This window comes from Onychostruthus taczanowskii, unplaced genomic scaffold (assembly GCF_017590055.1).
Source record: "Onychostruthus taczanowskii isolate IOZ18803 unplaced genomic scaffold, ASM1759005v1 scaffold36, whole genome shotgun sequence".
Taxonomy (NCBI): domain Eukaryota; kingdom Metazoa; phylum Chordata; class Aves; order Passeriformes; family Passeridae; genus Onychostruthus; species Onychostruthus taczanowskii.
Window position 1 is genome coordinate 2263641 of NW_024501015.1, and position 23156 is coordinate 2286796.

The 23156-nt window shown below is 36.9% G+C and overlaps 2 protein-coding genes across 7 annotated transcripts in view; one reads left to right on the forward strand and one right to left on the reverse strand.

Annotated features, from left to right (window-relative positions):
• TAX1BP1 (Tax1 binding protein 1) overlaps positions 1–19888 on the forward strand; it is a 55674-nt gene extending 35786 nt beyond the window's left edge. For 3 of the 6 annotated variants that reach the window (XM_041411457.1, XM_041411456.1, XM_041411459.1), the window contains 10 exons: positions 2007–2234; positions 3261–3407; positions 4621–4714; positions 6000–6118; positions 7276–7401; positions 9241–9312; positions 11748–11922; positions 12270–12415; positions 18018–18103; positions 18741–19888. In XM_041411457.1, the coding sequence (XP_041267391.1) occupies positions 2007–2234; positions 3261–3407; positions 4621–4714; positions 6000–6118; positions 7276–7401; positions 9241–9312; positions 11748–11922; positions 12270–12415; positions 18018–18103; positions 18741–18942 (1395 nt within the window). In that variant the 3' untranslated portion in view covers positions 18943–19888. The remainder of the gene's footprint in view (positions 1–2006; positions 2235–3260; positions 3408–4620; positions 4715–5999; positions 6119–7275; positions 7402–9240; positions 9313–11747; positions 11923–12269; positions 12416–18017; positions 18104–18740) is intronic. The other 3 variants (XM_041411460.1, XM_041411461.1, XM_041411458.1) reach the window with 2 other exon arrangements.
• A 503-nt stretch (positions 19889–20391) lies between these two features.
• The window catches only part of JAZF1 (JAZF zinc finger 1), a 187632-nt gene continuing 184867 nt past the window's right edge, over positions 20392–23156 (reverse strand). The window contains exon 5 of the mRNA XM_041411490.1: positions 20392–22739. Within this exon, the coding sequence (XP_041267424.1) occupies positions 22563–22739 (177 nt within the window). The 3' untranslated portion in view covers positions 20392–22562. The remainder of the gene's footprint in view (positions 22740–23156) is intronic.

Genomic DNA, 23156 nt, shown 5'->3' on the forward strand with positions numbered 1-23156 from the left:
TGTGCTGGAGCTGTCTGTTCCTGGAGGACTGCACCCCATGGATGGGATCCTACACTGGAGCAGAGGAAGAGAGTGAGGAGTCCTCCCCCTGAGGAGGAAGGAGCAGCAAAGACAACATGTGATGAACTGACTGCAACCTCCATTCCCCATCCTGGCTGTGCTGCTGGAAGAGAGGAGATAGAGATTTTGGGAGTGAAGTTGAACTTGAAAAGAGGAGTTGGGGTCTGGGTGTGTTAAGATTTGGTTTTATTTCTCATTATCCTATTCTGATTTGACTGGTAATAAATTAGATTAATTTTCCCCCCAGGCTGAGTCTGTTTTTGCCCATGACATTAATTGCTAAGTGATCTCTCTGTGTGTCCTCATCACAACCCACAAGCCTTCTGTTATATTCTCCCCCTTATCCAACTGAGGAGGGGAATTGTGGAGTGGCTTTGGTGGGCATCTGGCATCCAGCCAGGCTAAACCCACAATAGAATAACCATTAGGTGTTTTTTCCTGATGAACATCATCCTCCATTTCATCCAAAAGGAATGCAATTTCTGTGCCCTGAGATTGTTCTCTGATCTGCAGTGTGATAGGCAATAATGAAATTTACTGGGAGTTTTGCTTTACAAATGTGCTCTTGATCCAAATTAGAGAGTCAGTTTAGACATAGCCTTTGAGGCCAGCATGGAAAAGTCAGATTATACAGGCATCTTTCTGGTCTATCTTGCCAATCTTTTCACCACAAAGCAACTTGGATCTCAAAAGACTAGAAATTGTTTTAAAGTAATATGAGTTATGAATATAATATTGAAGTGGAAAAGTAGTGCTGTTGAGAATGGACATGGAGTTTAAAAAGGGCATACTGTCTAGCTTTAAGTTACATCATGTTTTAATCTCTTTCTTGCTTTTTTGTTTCTGAATGTGTTAAATTACTACTGTGTTTTATTTTGAAGGGAGTGGATATGTGTCAGTACTGAAGCGACCAAACATTTATGTCATTTATTAATCTTAAATTGCTGTTGGTGTTTCTGGTGGGATCATTAATAGTTTTATCTCACACAGTGAAACTGCAGATATTTACTGAAATATGTTACCAATGTATCATGGGCTGTAAAAATAGCTAGGAGACAGGACTTCAGGGCATTTACTTGTCTATCCATCTTCATAAATGGTTACATAATGTATTAGTATTCCTCTGGACTTACATGAAATTAAAAAAAAAATAATGGACTAGAGATAACTGAATTTATGTCTGGACTCAAAAATAAGATGATTATGCCATCAGGGAGCCTAGAGGCAGTGACTACTTTATATAGTAGCTTCTTTTTTTAAAAGAAATAAAATTTTAAAATTATATTTTGTAAGTCTGGCCTTCTCGGAGGAGTGAGAGGCTGGTAGTTCAGCTTGGTCAGTTGGCTCTTGGATTGCCCTGTGTGCTTAGTGCTACATGCTGCAGCTTGCTCTTCATTACTGTTTGTTCACTCTTCCTGCTGGAAAGCTTGTTGTGCAAGATCTTGGGAAATGGAGCTGTGAGAAAAACATCGCAAAGCTGCTTTACAGTGTTTTACATCAACCATTTGTAGGCACTGTAAAACCTCCTTCTCTGTTGATACTTTCAGTGTGCTTCTGTGGAATGAACTTTGCTTTTGATGCTGGAGTCCTACAGTGATAAGAGCAGAGATGTGGAAAGCAGACTTTTTTTGGTCATACAATTACAACTGAAGCTGAAATTCCAACAAAATCCAGAATTGAAACTTCTATTTCATAGTGAAACTATTTCACTATGAAATAAACTTTGCCTTTATTTCACAGTGAAATAAATTTGCACATCAATGCTGGCAGAGAAGACAAGTGGGGAAAGTAGTACTTGTGTACTGACTTCTTGATTTAACAGTTTTGCTAAAGCCACCAGGAAAATGTTGCTTTTTCTTTTAGATGTTTCTAATCCCTGTACCAACCTTTATTTAAGCATTGAATTAAAAAATTATGAATTCTCTTCCATCTCTTCTCTTTCCTAGGATGAGGCAAGTATTTTGAAAGAGGAGCTTCGGAAAGCTGAAGATCAGATTCAGGCTAGCAAACAAGAAGCTGTTCTCATGTCAAAAGAGCTGAGTGATGCAGTAAATGTGCGGGACAAGACGATGGCAGATCTTCACAGTGCACGGCTGGAAAACGAAAAATTCAAAAAGCAACTTGCTGAAGCTTTAGCTGAACTCATGAAACTCAAAAATCTGAAAAATGAGCAGGTAAACTTTTAGTATTGAAGTTTGTCTGTATTTATAAAAGCTTTACTGGAAATGAAATAGGTTTCTGGATGATGAGTGCAAATAATTATCAAATTTTCTTTCAGCATTCAATCTTAAACTCAAACTGAAATCAAGTGCATGTTAGCTGATTTGAAGGTTTGGTCAGAAAGGAGGTTTCTGCTCTTACTCACATCTACTTCTCCCCACATTATTTTCACAGAAAAATGCAGTATCTTATATTGTTTTGAATCCTCTCCCTGTCTTTATTCTGTTAAGTGAGCCACAGTAGCATTATATTCATTCAAATACGAAAATCTATTAGTAGAAACTTGGGTTGTTTTATAATGTTCTTTTGTCTTCGATAGATTCTGTCTGAATTCTTGTAAGTCCTTCCAATATTTGTAATCAAAGTTAATTTGCTTTAAGTACTTATAAGTATGAAAAAGTAGTGGAAACCATAATGGAAACTGTAATGGAAATGTAATGGAAACTGTCTTGACCTTAGTCTTGGATATAAGTATAGTGAGCTAATATATGTTTCATCATTTTGATTAAAGTTAGCTTTATCAAGGATCTTCAGTGACTGCAACTGTATTGAATTTATTTGCTAGTAGGATTACTGTAATGATGTAACTGTTTGAAGAAAATATATTCATCTGAACAGAATTAAAATAGTACTGTAATATTACAGCACTTGAAAGAACTATTATATTTAAAATGTCAAAGAATTGCATGTTTTTTTCCTTAGAGTTTCAGTTGTACAGAATGTGTTTTGAAATGTGTCAAGAAAGAAGTAGCAAGTCATCTGAATGCCTCAAGTTGCCAGAAAGTATCCGAGCCTGGCCTGTGTCTAGTTGCTGGATGTGGTTCCTGTAGCTTGTGTAGCACTGTAGTGGCTCAATCAGTAATCAGGAGCTTCAGTCCTTATATGGTGCATTATGCTTTTTTTAATTGAAAAGAGACTTTTTAGGAAATAGTGGTATTTGAACAAAAGGGAGAACAATTTCTATTTTTTTTTTTTTTAAGGAAGCTTCAAACGCAGTGGAACAGGAACTGCGCAGAGAAGTTGAAGATCTGAAGCTTCGTCTGCAGATGGCTGCTGACCATTACAAGGAGAAATTCAAAGAATGTCAAAAACTTCAAAAACAAGTAAACAAGTTTACAGAACAGGCAGTAAGTAGAAGGGGATAAATTGCGCTTGCTTTTTGGTAACATTTCAAAAACAGTTTAATTTCCTTCTGTGAAAACTAATGTTTTTTAAAAGGATTAAAATGTCTGGTAAGCAATGACACTTCACCATTTTCTTTCACAAACCTAGTTGTGAAATTACTTCTATGATTCTCTTTAGGTAGTTGTCCAAACAAAGCATAGAATTTATAGTAGCTATTGTAGAAGCCTAGTAGAGTTTAGATGAACCTATAATCATTACATTGTTCAAGGAAGAATTTTGAAACTGAGGCTGGGAAAATCCATGATTACTACCTTTATCCAATACCACCACAAAAAAGCCCAACAAAAAAAACCAAGCCCAAAAGTGGGGAAATAGAGAACTTGAAGTAGGGTTTAAAAGCCAAGTGGGGAAGAAGTCTCCACAACACAGTATGGAGTTGTATTCCATATGTATTTTGTAATCTTACCACTCTTCCAAGATCTGTTTTGTAAATAAATGAATCTTTTTGAATGATGGTGTAAGTCTTAGGCCACCTAGTAACTGAACCTGTCAGCCAATTCCAGATTTGAGGGCAGAGTTCTTCAGAATTTTGTAAAAATAAGAGTTGGAGAGGAGCTCAAACAGGGAAGAGGCCTATGCACAATGGCAAGATGCACAAATATGAATTCTTAAGAAAACCAGATTTAAGTATTTCTCTTATCCGCAGAACATTGCATACAAAACTCATCTTCTCATCCAGAAGGTCGGTGGTGAATGAGGTGTCGTGTCAGAACTTCTATGGCTTTTCCTTAAAAATCTCCCTTATCTTTGGCAATGTTGTACATCTTGCAGCAAACACCAGATTTTATTGCCTTTGCTCCAAAAGTCCAGCAGATATTTTTGATGCAGACTCAGTTTTTCTAATTGAGTATCAGATTTAAGTTTATGAAGTTAAGTGTAACTGATTCTCTAGAAAATGAGATTTTTCTAATAATTTGCTTAGAAATTATTCTTTCTATGGAAAAAGACCTTCATCAAGTAAGATGATAAAAGTCATTGTCTGAAGCAGTTTCAGTCTTAGTAGAATTAAATGGTTTTGTATATTTATTATTACCTACTGTTTAAATGAGTGGTTCTGTCTAATTTTGGAGCAAATTTTACATTTTGCAAGATACATTACTTTGTTCTTTGGCTTTCATTTAATCAAGTACCAAAACAAAATTTCTCTTCACAAAGAAAACTGCAGGCCATCAGCAGAAACTGACAGATGCATCTAACATTGAGACAGCTACTGCCATCCTTACAGACAAAAAGTTGTCTGCATCTCCAGGTATCAACAGCTTAAATTTTGTCTGCCTTTATAAGCCTGAAAGTGTTGTCTAGTCACTAATAGTATTTGTAGTATAAAGTAGGTGGACTCGTTCTGTTTAATGAAAGCATTAATTAGAGATGTGAAGATTGAGCTGAATATTTTGTCTCTTACCAAGTGGTAACAATCATAAATAAGTTCTTGTATCAGTTTAATTGCTATTTTTTAATACAGTTCAGTAGAACTGAACTCTTGAATTTCTGCTTCATGGTTAACAGAGATGATTTTGTCAAGCTAAGAATCAGTTTATTAAAAAAAAAATCTTACTCAAATTTTCAATATAATACCACAGTAATTTTGCAGTCATGTTATTATGACTATCCACTGTAACATTCTGCTGTAAAATCAATCTGCTGAAAAGTTCTGATTATGTGATGACAAGGTCAAGTCTACTGACTATTTTCATTAATTATAGGTGTAGTGGTTTATTAGAAAATATTTATAATTATTATGACCTATTAAGTTATTGCAAAGATAATATTCTAAAACTTCAATGTGTAATAGGTTAAAACTAAACAAGAAGTACTTCATTTTGAGGCTGGTGAATCATTGGAACAGGCCTCCCAAAGGGGTTATGAATGCCCCATCCATTGTGGTGTTTAAGGCCAGGTTGGATGGGGCTCTGAGCAGCCTGGTGTAGTGGAGGGTGTCCCTGCCCATGGCAGGAGGACTGGAGCTAGAGGGTCCTTAAGGTCCCTTCCAGCCCAAACCATTCTGTGATTTTATTTTTCAGTTTAAATTGATAAATGCCAAAAAATGCTGATTAGCTTTTTCTGTGCTATTTTATAACTAACAGATTCTTGCTGTCTGTAAAGACCAAAGGTAATTTCTATCAGTTTCCTCCTGTCTAAAGTAAATTCAAGCATTTCTTAAAACATACAATCCCAACACTCAGTAATAGTGTGTGATGAAGTAGTTTGCTGAGGTACTTCCATGTTTTTATGTAAGAATAGAGTATTTAGAACGATAGCATACATATTTTGGTATTTACTTCATTTTCTTTCTTGGGAAGTACTACATATTTGTGTATTTATGCTGATCTTCTCTTGGTGTGAGAGAGCTGAAAGCAGATGTGCCAGTACGGTTGCTGATTGTACATAGCACATAATGTTGATTGTGTCTGGTTTGGATAACATGGAGCACTCTGGTCTTGATGCACTCTCAAATCTGGGCTGTCATCTCTCTTACACGAACTTTATGGAAGAAAAAAAATCCATGTTCTTGTTTTTTTCTTCAATGTTCACAGTTAGCCCCATTTCACCTGACATAGTTTCGGAATCCGTGGTAAAGGAGCAAGTGCGTGAGATGAATAAAGAGATTGCTGAGAAAACAGAGAAGTATAAGAAATGCAAGCAGATGTTGGCAGTAAGTAAACAGCTGCTTTGGAAAGCTGAACAAAAAGTAGATGTAGGTGCTAGGCCTTAAAAAACCACAAGGCCTACCCAGCTGAGTTGCCTTCCTTGTTTGTGTGATATACCATGATGGTAGAAATCTTAACATTAGAAAACACATTTTTGTTCAGTCAGCTCTTGACTATGTATGGTTTTAGAGGGTCCAGACAAGGAAAACCAAGATACAGTAAAACAAATGTCCACATGCTTAAGGTTTTAAATACTTTCTGTTCTTACATTAAGCGTAATTGCTCTTATAAACCAAATACAGCAGGTTGCTGTAAAACAGCTGATGTTTGGAACAAGTGTGGCAATGTTGATCTGGTACACTGTCCAAAGCAAAGTAATTTTTCCCTATCTGCCTGTCATGGCTTTTACAGTGTTTTCACACCCGAGTGGGTGCTGCCAACAGCCTTGGGCTCAGTCATACAGAAAGGCATTTATTTGGTTGTCTCAACCAAAGTTGGCACTTGATTTTCATTTAACCAGTTTGTTTGTGTGTATGATGATGGAGTATTGCATCAGTGGCACTGGTGAAAAATTCAGAACAGTTCAAGAAATTCCTTCTGAGTGTTGTCTTGTCTGTCTTCATTTTGTGTCTTTCATTTATCACATGAAATGTCTTTCATTTATCACAATGATACTATTCTATTTTAGTAAGTTTTTCAGGATGTAGTAACTGTCCTGTAATTTTGCTTATGACCCTGTCCCTGAAGAGCCTGCATTGGTTTCTGCTGGATGTTTATTCCGTAGTGATTTTTGAAGAAAGGTTTGCCTGTGACCTTCTGGATGAAAGATACTTAGATTGTAAAAGTCACTTGGGAAAGGTTTATATTGAAGTGAGGTACTTGAAAGAATAATAATGGCTAGTAGTATTAGGGTACAAAGAAACTTGAAACTGTGAAACTAAAGAGGAGTATCAGCTTGTTCAAAACTCAAGGAAAGAAATGCCTGTTGAACACAATTTATGCAGTGTTCTGTGGTCCTGACTGTTTCAGAGTCTTGAGTCAGGCTTGTAGAAGCCATTTGTAAATGGTCTCTTTTTAAATGCATGGACTGACATTTTTGGGGGTGGGAGGGAAAATCTCTTAAGACTGTAAGTATTTCATGTCATGGTATAAATTACTTTAGGATGAGAAGATGAAATGCAGTGTTTATGCTGATGAATTAGCTAAACTGGAGCTGAAGTGGAAAGAACAAGTGAAAATCAATGAGGGTGTAAAATTACACCTGGCAGCAATGGAGGATCAGTATAAAGTAAGTTACAGGTTTTGTTTATGTCAATGAATGGTTACCTCTTCTTATCATGGCTGCTTGTTTCTGATAGTTCAAGTAATGAAGAACTTCAATAAGGAAAGCACACTAAATACATTTTTGCTGTTAATACAAATTCTGCTCTTGAATAAACAATACAGTCTTGTAAAGTTTCTTTTAAAGTAAGAGAGGTCTGCTAAGATCTTCTATAACCTGGCCATCAGTCTTTTAATACTGTGGATTTAGACAAACCCCTAAATGATGTAGTCTTGTATTACAGGGAAAAAAAGTGCAGGGGATTTCTAATTTCCTGCTGCTTACTGTAATACTAATAGGAAGATTGATTGGTGTGTTTGTCTAAAATCTTCATATTCTGTATTGGATTACCAGTGTAGTAATGTCTAATGCATTTTATCTTAAGTCAGTAGAAAGAGGGAGGAGTGATCCATTGTTTTTAAAATCATGCAAGAATTTAATGTGGAGAATTTCAGCTGTAGTCTTGGTAGAGTGGTGTAACACATTCATCATTCTAGAAAGTCAAGCATAATGGGCAGCTTTAGCTTACAAGGGGCCTTAATCTTTGAGGTTATGTGATAGTAATGCTTATGCTGAATTTGCTTTTTAGGTCAAAAGGGATGAGACAAGAGCAACAAATGTTCATGAGACCAGCTTTTCCGCTGGTTCTCAGTCTAATGGTGATAATACAGTTGACTCTGTTGTCTGTTTTTGCCCATTGTGATGAAAAATGATTAAACTGAACTGTGACTCTATTGGTTCTACTAGGAACCCCTTTTTATTAATAATTGCAGCATTTTTTCTTTATAAAATGTCAAATTACTCTGCAGTTTAGTTCTCTACTCCATAGGCCATCTTTTTCTGACACTTTCCAAAGCTCTAATTTCAATTTTATAAAATGTATGACTCTTTCCAGTTTATTTTACTAATTAGCAGTGATCAGTTGCCATGCAAAATTTAATGTGAAGTAAGTTTAACTTCTCAACAGCAGGTGTAATAAATAATTGCTTCCAAGATTGAAAGCATTTTGACTGCAATTAAAAAAGTGCTATAATTGCTATAATATAAGGAAGGTGCAGGTGGTACAGAAAAAGTGAGCTTTTCTTCCCAGACAGGAGATTTTGCTCCATTGACCTAAACTAGGAGAAGGAATTTTAGAATTGAAAAAAATTGATAAGCAGTTATGCCAAGCATTGAGCTTTGATATTAGAAAAACAGGTGAAGAGTCTCTAAAGGAACCAGAATACAAATAAAATAGTTCTTTGTAGTGAGAGATTATTTAAATCATCATTTTGAAGCCAGGAAGAGTTGTGTAATGTGTCAGTTGCACCTCCTCCCAGAGCACCCAGTAGAAACACAGCGTAGATGTTCGTGAAACAAATTTAGTGTCTTGAGGCAGGAGTAGCTTTTGGTAGCTTCTCTCAAGTTCTGTAGTGGGATATATGAAATGCCAAGAGATTTCTTCAGAAATAATGACATGAGTCTTACAAACCTTCAGCTGTGTCTGGGCAGCGGTGCCCCTCCTGCCATTGGTGGCACTGATACAACTCCTTGTTTTTAACATAGAATTTTCTCATTCCACAACTGTTTGGTGAAAACTGGCAAGAAAAGGCTGCTGATTAACTGCTGTTACCCAGCAGATAAAACTTTGTGAGAATTGTTGGGTGGGATTTATAGTAACACTTTGTGTTGCATGTAACTCTAGTAAACAAAACTGTTTTCATGTGAAAGGTTAACTTAATCAGGGAGCTTTGTTTTCATGATATAACATGCAGGGAAATAGTTTCCATTCACTAATACAAGAATCTTAATCTTCTTTTCATATAGATTCAGCTGGCAGAAAAAGAGAGACGAATAAAGGAACTGGCATCACAGTTGGAACTCTTTACCAGTGAGAAGGTATTGTCACACATTCTGAAATACTAATGTAATGTATAAGTACCTCTGAGCTATTATATGGCAATTAATCAAAGCCAAATTTTACTGAAAAGTGAAATAATAATATGTTTTTATTACATTCAGATAGTATTGTATGGTATTGTGCAAAGTTGGGATTTTTCTTTGAAACTTCATTTGATTACTTTACAATTCCAGTATGAGGAGATACTTAGTAAAAACAGTCATTTTAATACTGATAAACTGAAACAAAACTGAACTTTCAGATTAAGCTGCTTAATTTTTTTGTAAAATTCTAGATTGTCAAGTAGTTGGTATTTATCTTCTTTTTAAGCCAAGGATATAATTTTTAATCTATCATATTTTTCTAGTTCAAAAGAAATCAAATTTAAGTTTGAGTTTTGGTTAGGCTAGTTTAGGTGGAGGGAGTAATTTTAAATGCCACATATAAGAGCAACAACTGTAATAATCATAATAATAATAATGTATGAAGCTTATAAAAGCTTGGAACTTTGTCTACCAAATTTATAGATATTTACATTACAAAGAAGAACCAAAGTGCCTTTCTAGACTGGACCCATGATTTAAAAGGTTAAGCATGGCCTAGTAGTAAACAGCTTTTCAATTTATACTCATTATCAGTGTTTGTTTATAAACCAAGCATAGCTTTCTAAAAATGGTCATTTGCTGTCTCTCCAAACCTACTAAATGACTTTGTTTCTGTTTTATTTACATCCCTAGATAGCCTTTGTTTTTTTGGGTTTTTTTAAATCAGTCTCTACCCTAGCTATCCAACTTCTTGCTAAGGTTTTTTTGCACTATCTTTTTACAGTCATGTTGATCTACTTTCTGTTTCAATTGTATGTAATGCTAAAATTAAAGTACGAATGCTACTACCTCTCATTTTAAACTGCTTCTGTATTCCAGAAGAAATTGGTTTTAAAAAGGAAAATCTTGATTTCATTGCTAATTTATTGTTCCTGCTTTGTACTGAATAAAGATTAATTACTTAGATTTTATACACTCACTAAAACGTGCAATCCTAGCTTTTTAATCTTACCTGTTTTAATCATATGTTCCTTTTAGTTTATAAATCTAAAGTAACTCTGGCATAGTTTTATTTTGTATCTAGAGGACGGATGCCATCTATTTCATGAGGTCTTTTTGCATTTGAGTAGAGTTTTGTTTTCAGAGTAGTTGTTGGTACTTGATTTTTGCATTTTTCTGATCAAGAGTTTGATCTGAAGTTCACCTGTTTGCAAGAAAAAAAATATTAAATTGTTCCTTTTTCAAACAGAGTTTTGATTCTTATGGAATTGAAATGGCAGTTGAAGTTTTGGTTTTAAGTTTCAATTCAAAGTCTTTGGGGAAAAGACACTGTGACACACAGTCTTTGAGGGTTTTATTAGCATCATGTCAGCAAATATTAAACATGAACCCAGAGAACCCAGAAGAAAATACTAATCAGAAAGAACATTACTGGAAAGCATGTCTCCCTTAACAGTCCCTATTTTTTAATTATTGTTTTCATATTTATATCTGAGAATTTTTTGCTTGGTTCTGAATTTAAATGACATATGCCTTTTGATATTTTGGCATTTTGCTCTCCCTCCCTTAACTCACTTTGTTGAATAGAAGGATGAGAAAGATTTTTTTATTGGAATAAATTACAGCTGATGCATTGACCATGCTGAATTCACTTTAATTAGTGTCTTTTATAATCTATGCTGGCTTAGAGTTTTAATGGTTTCTAAGTTATAAAACCCCTTTATAGTTTGTAATTACTATCATATGTATGGTTTATATGCAGGAACCTAGAATTTTAAGTATATTAATTTTTTTAAGAGTTCTGTTTGATCATTTCTGAAAGAATGATCTGATTCAAATGTTGCTGTTAAATATCAGAAGGGATCCAGTGCAATGTACTTAATAGTTCACTAAATGTCTGCCACTCATGAATTCATGTGGAATTATGTCAAGTATGTACAAAGATGTGCTCCACATACTAAAATGCTACATTTTTGAATGGTATGGTATTATATGAAAAAGACAGTTGTTTTCTTTTTAATTTCAACTTTTAAAAACTTTTCTTCTCCCTGCACATTATCTTTAGTTGTTATTGTTAATCTGCAGATTTTTACTGATTTGGCTAATTTTTCTTCATTGCAAAAAGGATGCAAACACTTGAAAAACATAGCAGTTCTGTTGATATAATTTGAACAAACTGGCAACAAACCAAAAAATCTCTTTAAAATATCTTCTTTGTCTTTTCTTCATTGACTATTTTTGGTATTTATGGTATCCTTTCATAAGGTCAAAATGAACAGACAGTAGGAAGGTTAGCAGATTTTTTCTTCTGAAAACAGATTTCATAAACATTTTAAATATTTTGCTAGGACTCCATAGGTTAACTACATTTTGAACTTTGCATTATTTAGCAGCTTGGCAGGACAGCAGGAGATCAAGCTGGAAGGATGATGGAAGGACAGACTTCACAGCAGACATTACATTTTCGCAACCCATATTCTGAGGAAAATGGACCAGTTCCTGCAGTGCCAAGTAGACTACCAGTATTGCAATATGGAAACCCTTATGCAATTCAGGAAAGAAGAGGTAAATAAATTTCATACCCCCCAATATAATTGCTCCCTTGCTGTTTCAAAACATCAAAAGCAATGCCTCATTTAATGCATGTTAAGTACCAGCAGTCTTCAGACTGGTTTACAGAGCCTTTTCTGAATGATGGACATCAGTAAAGGGCCTTTATTTTATGGTGGGAATTAGTAAGGTAAACAAAGTTTTAAACACCTTTGCAAGAAGCTGATTCTCTCCTATTGTTTTATATTATCTAAACCAAAAATGTATTTAACTGTCGAATTTTAAAGGTGAGGGAGGTAACATGTCTGTAATCTCAAAATACAGTCTACTGAACAAAGATGTCCTAATTAATTTTTCTTCAGATGGAGCAGATGGCGCTTTTAATCCTGATGAGATCCAAAGACCACCTGTTAGAAGTTCCTTTTGGGAGCTGGATGATGTAGTGTGTAGCCAGCCTTCACGCAATCTCAGTCGGCCTGATGGTTTAGAAGATCCTGAGGATAGCAATGCAAGTTACCTTTTTTGTTATTTATTTTCTTTGATATGGTTACTGATGAGTTACCAAGAGTTTCACTTGGGTTTTCCATATCTGATAAGCCAAATTTATTGTTATGTAAATTTGGAATTGGATTTTGTTTTCCCTGAAAAATACTTTTGCTTGCTATGAAGGGAAAAACTCCATTGATGGAAATATACTTGTTTCCCTAATCTCTTGAGTTACTGACAGCTTGTTTTGGTACTAGGACAGTAGCTTCTTAATTTTTTTTTTAAGTACTGAAGTAAAAAAAAGTCAGGTAATCTCAACCCATGATTTTTGTCTCCTGTGTGGTAGAATGAGAGCTCAAAATGTAGCCACATCTCTCTCATTTTATTGTAGGAATATAGGAACTAAAGTGGAACAGAACAAATAAAAATGTAGATGATTCAAATACCAGTATTTGCAGTTAAATGCTGACTATAAATTGGTGTCCTAATAGCTACATTATTCTAATCTGTTAATCTTTCGTTCTGTCTTCTGCAAATCTGCATTTATTAATTTCCATTTTGAATGCTTTTTGCTATTGGACATGTATTTGAAAGAGCTTAATTGACTGTTGCCTAAAGTTGATTGAACTGAAAGAGATACATTTGCACTGAGTTTTATTTTTTTTAGGCTTTGGATGTTTCAAGTTTCTGGTGAGCTTTTCTTTATAGTGCAGTTAACTTGCACATTCTGGTATAAAAAAATGGCTTCTGTAATAAATTGGTCTGTATGTCTTCATTTGAACAGGAACAGACCTATTACTCTTTCTTATTCCAAGTACTCTTGCACCTTCAGAAATATTAAACAAGAAATACCTTTCTGCAAAGTATTGTGCTCTTTGCAAGTACAGTGGTATCATGACCTGTTTCTCATTTAGTCTAGTTTGCCACATTTAATTGCTATTAACCTTTGCAGAAACTGATCAGTGTTCAGACAGGCATGATTTTCGCCCTGGTGCTCAGCACCTATAATGGAGAAAAATGTATTTCTCCCTCCTGCCTTTTGCTCCCAATGTCCATTACTGTGAATAATTAGAGAAACTGTCAGAGCTTTTGCAGCCTGTTCAAGATCTCAAATGTGAGCTTAATGCTGTCCCCACCTTTACTTCACATTTTGCATATTTAATCTGATCATTCTTGACGTAGCTATTACATCTGACAAGCTCTTCTCTTCTTTAGTCATCTGCTGCAGTTTAATTAGCAGGGTGTTTTCTCTGATCTATATGCTTTGCCCTCTTGCAAACCCAAGAGAAACAGTGCTAGAGTCTTGTGCTCGTTTGCAGACACAGCTTGGATTTTTGTAATGAGGTGGAATATAACAGGCTTAAATAAAGTTCAGCTTGAGAAAAGGTGCCTTTAAATCAAATAACTTGTGTCTTTATTTTTATTTGCAGTTGAGAATCAGTTGCTCGTTCCTCACCCAAATAGACTGTATGTATAGTGTAGAAATTTATATGGAAATGAGAAGCTGCAGGAATCTTTCTAGGAGACTTAGTAATATGCCAAAGATAAAACAGTTCTGAGGCAGGATGTAAATAAATAACCAGGAAAAACTTCCGCATACGTAGGTAGTTCATTATAAAGAAGAGTCTGTCATTTGTGCAGAAGAAACAGCAAATACAAAATGATAAACATGAGGAGATGACCATTTCTTGAGCTGTTTTTTAAAATAAGATATTTAAGTTGTAGTTCTCTGCATTTTTTCAACCAGTGGGATGTAGAGCCTTTTGCTGGAGGAGGATTCCCTCCCAGAAGAAAAGGACTGGTAGGCTTGCTGCTTGTTTAAAATGCTACCATTGTATGGACTTCTGCTGTCCTCCTGTCCACATTCCTATTACTACACATTATATTAGTTTAAGAAATTAATGGTGTTGTAGTCACTTCCACCTCTTCATGGCTAAAAGATCTGTTATCTTAAATAAAGTAGACATGTTCATCATCATAGGTGAACCACTATCAAAACAGCCATGAAGAGGTGGAAGTGACTACACCACCCTTAATTTCTTAAACTAATATAACACAAGATAATCAAATGCCTCAGTTGTGCTGTTGTGTTCCAGTTTGGTTTCCCCCAAACCTTGGTTCCTTAGAAATGGGCATTTCCATGTCTTTGGTTATCATAAAAACCCTTCAGTTTTGTATGACTGAGAAGAGTTTCCAGGATGCTTGTAGCTTTGACTTTTGGAACTCATAGGCCAATTAAACTGTGATTTTTGAGAGGAATAAACTGGTCTGTGTTAATAGTGCCAGCTGAGCATGTGCACAGTGATGATTTTGTTTGGAGTGGCTTATTTGCCACAAGTTCCTGCTGTCTTCTACTCAACAGTAACTTTCCATTTACTCATGATCCTGTAATTGACCAAAATGGAATTGTTGGGAGCAAAGAATTCCTAGCAGTAAGGGAGAGATCCATAAACAAAACATACATACATACATATATATAAAAAATACTAAAATATGAGTTTTAGAAATGTAGTCCTAATTACAGTTGGCAACAAGCCCAGAATAACTATCCTGAGACTATTAAACAATGTTTTAGTCATGGTAAATTTGTAGGGGATGTAGAATGTAGTTCTTGGCAACTGAGCACCAGGTCAGGATATTTTTTCAGGTAACTCCAAAATGGCCTTTCATCTAGCAAAAACCCACACAATGACCCTGGCAGCCACTTGCTATCTTTTGCATGGGGAGGACATGAAAAGAGCAGTTGGTGTCCAGGTGTCTCTTGGGAGAGCAGACTGCAGAAAGGTTGAGAGGCCTAGAGGAGTGAGTTTGATCTTACTCCCACAGCAGAGCTGAATAAAATGTTTGTGCCCTTCTTCCCAGTGTACCTGCACTGCGTGTCAGCTCTGTGTCTGTTTGTGTGTTTTTTGAGCCCTAGGATGGGCATTAGTTCCTTACTTCTGCATGTCAGAATGATCTGTAGCACTTGGGGATGGGGTTTTGTACTGTGTCACACAGCTTTCTAATTTCTCTTTGACAGTCCTGGAATTGTTTACAGTTGTAATTATGAAAGCAGTACTTCAGACAGAATGGGTTGGTTTCAGTAAAATGAATTGAGTTGCACTTACTTCTGACAGTTTCATGTCTGGCTTTCCCTTCTTCCCCTAGTGGCAAATCCCCTTTTTTTTTACCAAGCTTTAGTGTGTAATACTGTGTTTACCTTTATGAGTCAATCTGTGGAACTCATTGTGGCAGTTTTTTAAAGAGCCAGAGGTACAGTCCAGTGATAATAGTTAAGTCATGATGTTAAAGACTTCTTTTATAATCCAATCACATAATTATTCAGATTTCTGAGTTCAGGGTGCCTGGCACTTGCTCTGCTTCAGGATCACAGTGCCAGCCTGTGGGTCCGTGGTACCAGTTTTTTCCTAAGGACCTGAGACTGTGTACGCAGTGTTACATCACTGCAGGGCACTGTAGAGCTCTTGGACTAAGAATGTGCAGCCATGTCCCTGTCCCTGGTCATCAGTCTGAGCTGCAAGAAAGGTGGCTTTGGATCTACATAAAGGGCAAATTGAACTGTTTCTTTCTCAAAGTATGGAATGTGGGCTTTCATCAAAACCACTTGGATGACTCAGCCTTGTGGTATTGAAGTAAGCTGATGCCTTTGCTTAACATACAGCATAGGTAAGAACCACTGAGGCCTGGTGTCCCAGTAATTGTTGTCATACTCTCTGAAAAGCAGCTTCAAAAACCACATTATTTTGTCTTTTGAGCAGGGATGGTTCTTTTTCCTGGGGGAGAGTGATGGGTGTTTAAATGCCAGGTTGAAAAGCACATGTAACCTTATTTATAAGAATAAAGAATGGGTTGCTGGATGATACTGGGCACTAAGTGGCTGTGAACCAAGATGAGACCCATGTGAACCTTGATGATCTGTCCTCCCTCCATAAAGTGCTCTGTTTTACATGGAACACTTAGGAGTTTTGTCCGTAAGAAATGACAAAAGTGGACAGCTGTTGGAGCCCAATACAATGGTACCTTCTCTGTTTTCCAGAATTCCAAGTTACCCCAGGACGCTGCGTGATATTTTTAGTTCTTGATGACTGTATAGTGTTTACTGTAACTTGTAATTACAATAGCTGGGAAGTCCTCTCAGACTAGGATAAAGTTCTCATGGTTCCTGTTTGGCCATGCCGTGGTTACACAGTAATCTCTGTAACATCTCTGAGAGGTCAGCTCAACACAGAGACATTTGCATTCTTCTTGTGTGGGTTAGGCATCCCAAAAGGTTAAGAACTGATCCCTGTGACTTTGCCAAGAGCAAAAGTACACTGAAGAGACAGACGTTCCCTATCGTAACAGGGTAACATCAGTACATACTTAGTATTGACATTCTTGTACAGGGCCTGGGTCAGAAGCTGCTGTAAGGAACACACAGTATGAATTTCTCAGTTAAGTGAAATGGGCCATGAGAAAGCTGTAGCCTTAGGACATTCCAAAAGCTTTTACATGTGCTTGCCTTGTGTTGAAGAGAGTTCTTGTAGGGAAGCCGTGTAGGACAGTGCAGGTGTGCCTATACAAAGGAAATCATCGTCCTATTTTTCAGATGTTTCTCAAAAAGGAACAAGGAGGAGTGTTACATTTGTATGTGGTAGGGTACCACACTTGCCAGAAGCTGAAAGAGAGGGCAAAAGCTGTAAATAATTTTGTCTTACCAAGCTGTAAGCCAAATGCCTTAAAAAAAAAAAGAAAAAAGGTGGAGGGGAAAAAGGGGATATACTGAAGAAATTAACCAAAATTTACGTGTTAATTTGGCCAGTGTGTGTAGTGGAACTGTTTTACTGATGAAAGATGCACATTAAATTTCTTAGTTAAGTCCTGGTGTGCTTCAGTTTGGTATTCAGCAAATCTCTTGGGTGTTTGTACAAGCTGTAGCATTGTAGCATGAGAGTACAAAAACAAAATAGTTTTTCTTTCTTAGTACATTTATCCTGTCTCCTTCATGACAAAAGGAACAACTGATGTTTTAAAACTCATATACCCTTTTCACTGCAGGTGCAAAGCAAACAGACTGCAAGATTATGTTTGTTGCCAGCATCTTGTCTTAGCAGGCCCCACTGCCTGCTTAATGGAAGTGTTAAATGGTTGAAACCAAACAGCTGTTTTCAGAAGAATATTGAGGAAATTTTCCCATCCTTCCCTGTTTCCATTAACCCTTCATAAGGGAAAAGTACGCTAGCCTGAAACTGAAATATGTTTGCATATGAGTTATCTGTAAGAAACACAGTATGTGTGCTGTTACATGTGCTCCTTCGCACATCATTTTTTGTAGATCAGCTAAATAATTCCTAGCCCTTGCTTTTAATGCATCTTTGAGATAAAAAAGGAAAATGAGGTAGGAGTTGGGAGTTCTAAAAATCTAGGCATGTACCTGTATTTCCACCTTGAAATTGCTCCATTTTGTGCTCTATTACTGAATTGCAGAATAGAGCCAAGATGCACAAAAGTAAAATTTAGCTGCAGAAATTACAGAGTGAAGGTAAATTTCATCGGGGTTTGTGTTTGATAACAAAAATGCATATTGAGGAAAAAAAAACTTGTTTGTAAGTGTTAGTCTTTAAAATACTTCCTCTTTTCAATAGGATGATGACAACACTGTACCTTCTGCTCCTGATCCTCCAAGTCTACTCTTGCGTGAGCGGGGCACAGGCTTCTGCTTTGATTCCAGGTAGATGTTATCTTTTATTGGTCTTTGAGGGCATGGAGAGGTTTCTGTAGAACTACCCAAGGGTGGGGGGTGGAGGTGAAAAGCTACAGAGCATTTTCAGTGAATGTTTGGTTTACAGTTAACTGGCAGAGAATATGCCATGAGACTGGGCAGGCTATACCATGCTATACCTTTGATGGAATTTTGACAGTTTTTTTAGTAAATGAATGAATAACTTTTGTTTTTTCTCCTCTCTTGCCAACCTAATTGTGAACCTAAGTTTAGAGCTTTTATAAAGTGTTATGTTTGCTAAGAGCAAGCATTTATGAGCAGAGAGAGTGGTTTCCCATGAAACTGTTTGGCCATTAAGGCATTCAGTAGATTTGTATTCAGTGGTAGCTGGAGTAAGGTCAAAATTATGTTGCTTTTAAAATGCCAGGTTATTTTGGAATTTGCATGTGAAACTACTCTGACTCTATTGAGTGCTTTCAGAAAAACATTTAAATGAACTGGATGATACTTGGATACAAAGTCCACTCGAACTGAAGTTGGTAGTAAAATTCTGAATGTCGTTTGCAGCAGGATCCTTTTAGTTTGCATTAACAGAATAAATAGAAATAAACTGTTCCCTTTTTTCTTCCTCTCCACCTCCTCAAAGTTTTGATGTGCAGAAGAAATGCCCTCTCTGCGATGTGATGTTTCCCCCAAACTATGACCAGAGCAAGTTTGAGGAGCACGTTGAGAGCCACTGGAAGGTTTGTCCCATGTGCAGCGAGCAGTTCCCGCCCGACTACGACCAGCAAGGCTTTGAGAGGCACGTCCAGACGCACTTTGATCAGAACGTATTAAATTTTGATTAAATACTTTGTTTTGCAGTGTAGCTTAAAAACTCACCACTCACTTTGAGTAGTCCATCTCCAAAACAAAAGCAGTGCAGCTTTCTGTAACAGTGCAAACTTCTGATTAAAAGTTCATGTACTCTAATGGGAGCCATGGCTGTAAGCTGCTATGGGGTTATCTTCTCTGTCTGCCTAACACTGTACTAAGGAGGCCCACAACCCTCCACCTTGTGTATGTAGGTATTTATTCCCCTACTTAGTGGACTTTCTTCCCCTACTTAGTGGAATGCCTAAGGACACAGGAATGAGTGAGCCTCAGAAAAAATGAGACCGGCTTCATGGTGTTCTTCAGCTACATTTAAAAAAGATCACCAAAAACACCTGTGGTTTCTCTTAACCTTGATAACTGAGGCACAATTAAAAATGTAATCAGCAGGTGTCTCGTAGCAAATCCACCTAGTTTTTCTCTGAGTAACACTTAAATTGGAAAGATACATTACTTACCCAATGAAAATATAGTTTTCTAGTACATTTCTGAGATGTAGATGCATGTACTGTGAGATTCCAGGCTTGCAACAAGAGGAATGGTAAATACTTCAGTTTCACATATAGAATGTTTGCCTTAAGGGATAACATTAAATGAGGTACGTTATACTTTAAGGCAGTGGTTTTGAGTTGAAAGAGACTGCTGTGCTTAAATGCCTACAAGTAATAGTTTAAAAAAGTCATTGCCATTATGTTGCAGTTTTATTCAGTAGAAAATATTGTTCTATTTTCACAACAGTGGATTGTGTTCCTTCTGGCTTTTAAAACCTTTTGCGTTTTAACTTTATGTATTTCTTTCCAATAAGTAAAAACACGTGTGTATATCTAAACATTTTATATTTACTTTAACTGTATTAAGTAAATTTGCTTCCCACTTGCTGTACAGTAGTCTTGTTACATTAAAAGCAGAATTATTCATGGAGTCAGTGCTCTATTTTCCCTGCTGCGCATTTTAAGATTCAACAGAGTATAGACTTCACTTAGGACTAAATGATGACTCGGCATTGTATGACAAAGGGTTGCTCCTCACATCTGTTTGTGCTTTTTCCTTGAGAGGGAGACTCTCGGATTAAGGCTTAAGAGTAGCCTCTGTTGACTGCAGTTCCCTCCTGAACACATGCAATATCCAGTCAGTGCAGGAGTTACAAAAACCCCTGCATGACGTGAATGATGTGTGGTGTCCTGGGTGGCAGCAAGCCATCAATGCTTGTGTGCCATTTGCAGTCTGAAGATTTTTTAAGTGGGAGCATCATACCAAACTCCTGGCCTGAGGTAAAACATGGATTTTTTTCTTACTGTAACTCAACAACAGCTGAAAACAGTTAGAACAGGCTCCAAGAGTTTGATGATACCAAAATAAACAAATAAAAGACTATACACAGCCCAAGAACTTAACTCTAGGTTAGGAATGAGAAAAGAGCAGTCTTTTTAGGTCAGAGGCAGTTTATTTTAAATGTGATTTGATTTACATTTATAAGCAGCTTTCCTGACAGGAATTCTTTAAGTTGCCTTCAGTTCTAAAACAAACCTCTGTCACTTTCAAACTTAAAGTACTTTGTCCCCAACAAAACATATGAAAATATAATTTAAAGCACACTTTTCACAGACACAGTACAATACATTCACTATACACAGTATAACAAAATAGTCCCATCTTTACCTGTTTAATAATACTGTCACAATGAATAGGTAAATAGAAACTGGAATTTCAGTTTTATAGTTGAAAGGAATTTACATGCAACAATGACGTTTTACAACTGTTTAGCTGTTGAACGAACTCGCCCAGCCTGTAGTTCTTGCACTAGGAGCAGAGCCAAAACGTGTTTGCTGGCCAGATCTCTTGCCAAAGCTGCAGAAGGTGGGAAGTGGCCACTTGGGGCCTTGTGTGTACCAGTAACTCTCATGTCTGGATCATCCTTTAAACCCGGCTGTCACGGTCACCTCTCTGGCATCTGAGAGAGGGATGTTTCACTTCACTTTGGCTGTTCTAAACACTTACTCATTAGGATGATTCTTACATGTTTTAATGAGACTTTTACTCTGCTGGAGAAAAAGTAATTGTCATCCTTACAAAGTTTTCCTTTATAGCTTTGGAAAAAAAAAATAGGGAAAGCTCATTCCTCCTTTATATGAGCTTCCTTTTGCACTTAAAAGAACAGGAACCAAGCCAAGGCGATGACTGTGTTAAAACGGGGAGTTCCTCCTGCACCCTTGCCAGGCAAAGGAGTGTTCAGGCTGGGGCTGGTGGAGGGCGCCCACCTCTGCTCCTGGCCAGCTGAACTCCAGGAATAGCACTTGTGAGAAGAATGCTCAAGGCAGGATGGCAAGCAACAAATGTTCAGGTATGGTCCAGACACGAAGCACTCTCATGTTGGCTTTTAAGTCAGTCTCTGACCACCTGCTGCAAGAAGCACTTAATCTTCAGTAAGGCTCAAATGTCATATTTCAGCAAAATTAATTATAAAGCTAAACAGAGACTTCCCAATGGAATGCAGTGACCTACAATGAGAAGCAAAAAATGCACAAAGAAAATCTCAAAACACAATGAATGTGAGGGAGAGGCATTAGGACTCCCTTAGCACAACTAACGGACCTCCTTAAACCATGCGCTGAATTTCTCATTTTTATTTGCAACCGCAGCACATGCTCGTACAGTAGTTGCAAGAATTGGCAACACATAAAACATTAAATCTGTTGGCAATAGAGAACTACAAAGTGCTTCAAAACTTCATCTGAGATGAAGATAATTGTTTCTCACACACACATAAATTTGCACTTAAGTATTTCCAAGTGTCTTTCTAACAGATAGTTCAGGGGTAAATATTTAGTTGGACTGGGATATTGGTCCTCAAAAGTTTGATGGGCATGAACATAATATGACATCTTGTACAGAAAAAAAAATGTAATTGCTAACACTAAGGTGATTGTTTACTAGTTCGAATGGCAAGGTTTTCAGCATTTCAAGAGGGAGGAAAAAAAAAAAAAGATTTGCAAGATAATATAAAATACAGCAAGCACACCTTTTTATGTATGTTATTTAAGTATGAAAATATTTTTAGCATATTATGTTAAACATTCTTTCTTATTTATATTTCCATTACCTAAAAGACTTGCTACTCCACTGATAACTCCGTTATGTAAGGCATGTTAACTATAGTTTGACGAGGGCGGTACTGTTTTGGTTTTGCACACACATTGACGGATGCATCGAAAGTCTTCATCACGTTACAATCTTGAAAGGATGTCAGTGCCAAGCTCTCCTCCTCGCACTCCTGTCCCACACGTCAGTACAACTAAATACGCAACGTCCCCCTAGTTCTTATTTTTTTGTTTTTTTTGGAGAAAAATGTTCTGAAGAACCTATAGCTTTTATAGCACCTTATCTCAAAGTAATGAAAATGGGTAAGATGATAACATGTGCAAATGTACAAAATCATTAACTCTACAAAGATACATCATTCCAAAATTACAGAAAATTTTAAAGCATGCATTTAATTTTTTTAAAGGGTTGCTGAGTGCTTCCCCTGAAAAAGGTGGCTGTTCTCAAAATCAGCAACTGCTGGTGAGGATTTCTTGGCACATTTGTGACCAGCATGTTATTGCTGCATCTTCCTGATGATCTCAGCAGACACGGGGGGATGGAAATTGATTGTGTGGTGCCGCAGGCCCTGAGCTGTCTTGTAACTCTTTCCACAGCGACATTTGAATGGTTTGCGTACGCGGATTTGTGTTCTGTGGCCGTTCTTGGCGTGGTACTTGATACCGTTCACATTCTGTGAGGGAGAAGGGAAAACGTCAGTGCTCAGGTGGGCTGACACGGGCTCTGCTTCCAGTTAAAACCTGAAAATGGATCAATGTTATGAGCAAAATCCTCTAACTGCCAGGAGCCAGGAGTTCTCACTGGGTATTACACATGGGCTGCGCTCCCAAGGTACCAGGTGGGACAAGGACAAGAATTTCTGTGGTTCTCAAAATTTACCTACCTGGCTAATCCTGATTTTTATCTCCCCATATACGTCACTTCCCAAAGAATACCATTTAATGGACTCACACATGGTTGCTCTTTGCGTCCTGACATCTTTTTCATATAGCACTGACAAATCTTATTCAGAGGTTCATTTACGAGCAAACAAAGAATTGGCATGAAAACTCGGGTCACACCTCTTTAAAGAGCTGAGACTCCCCCATGG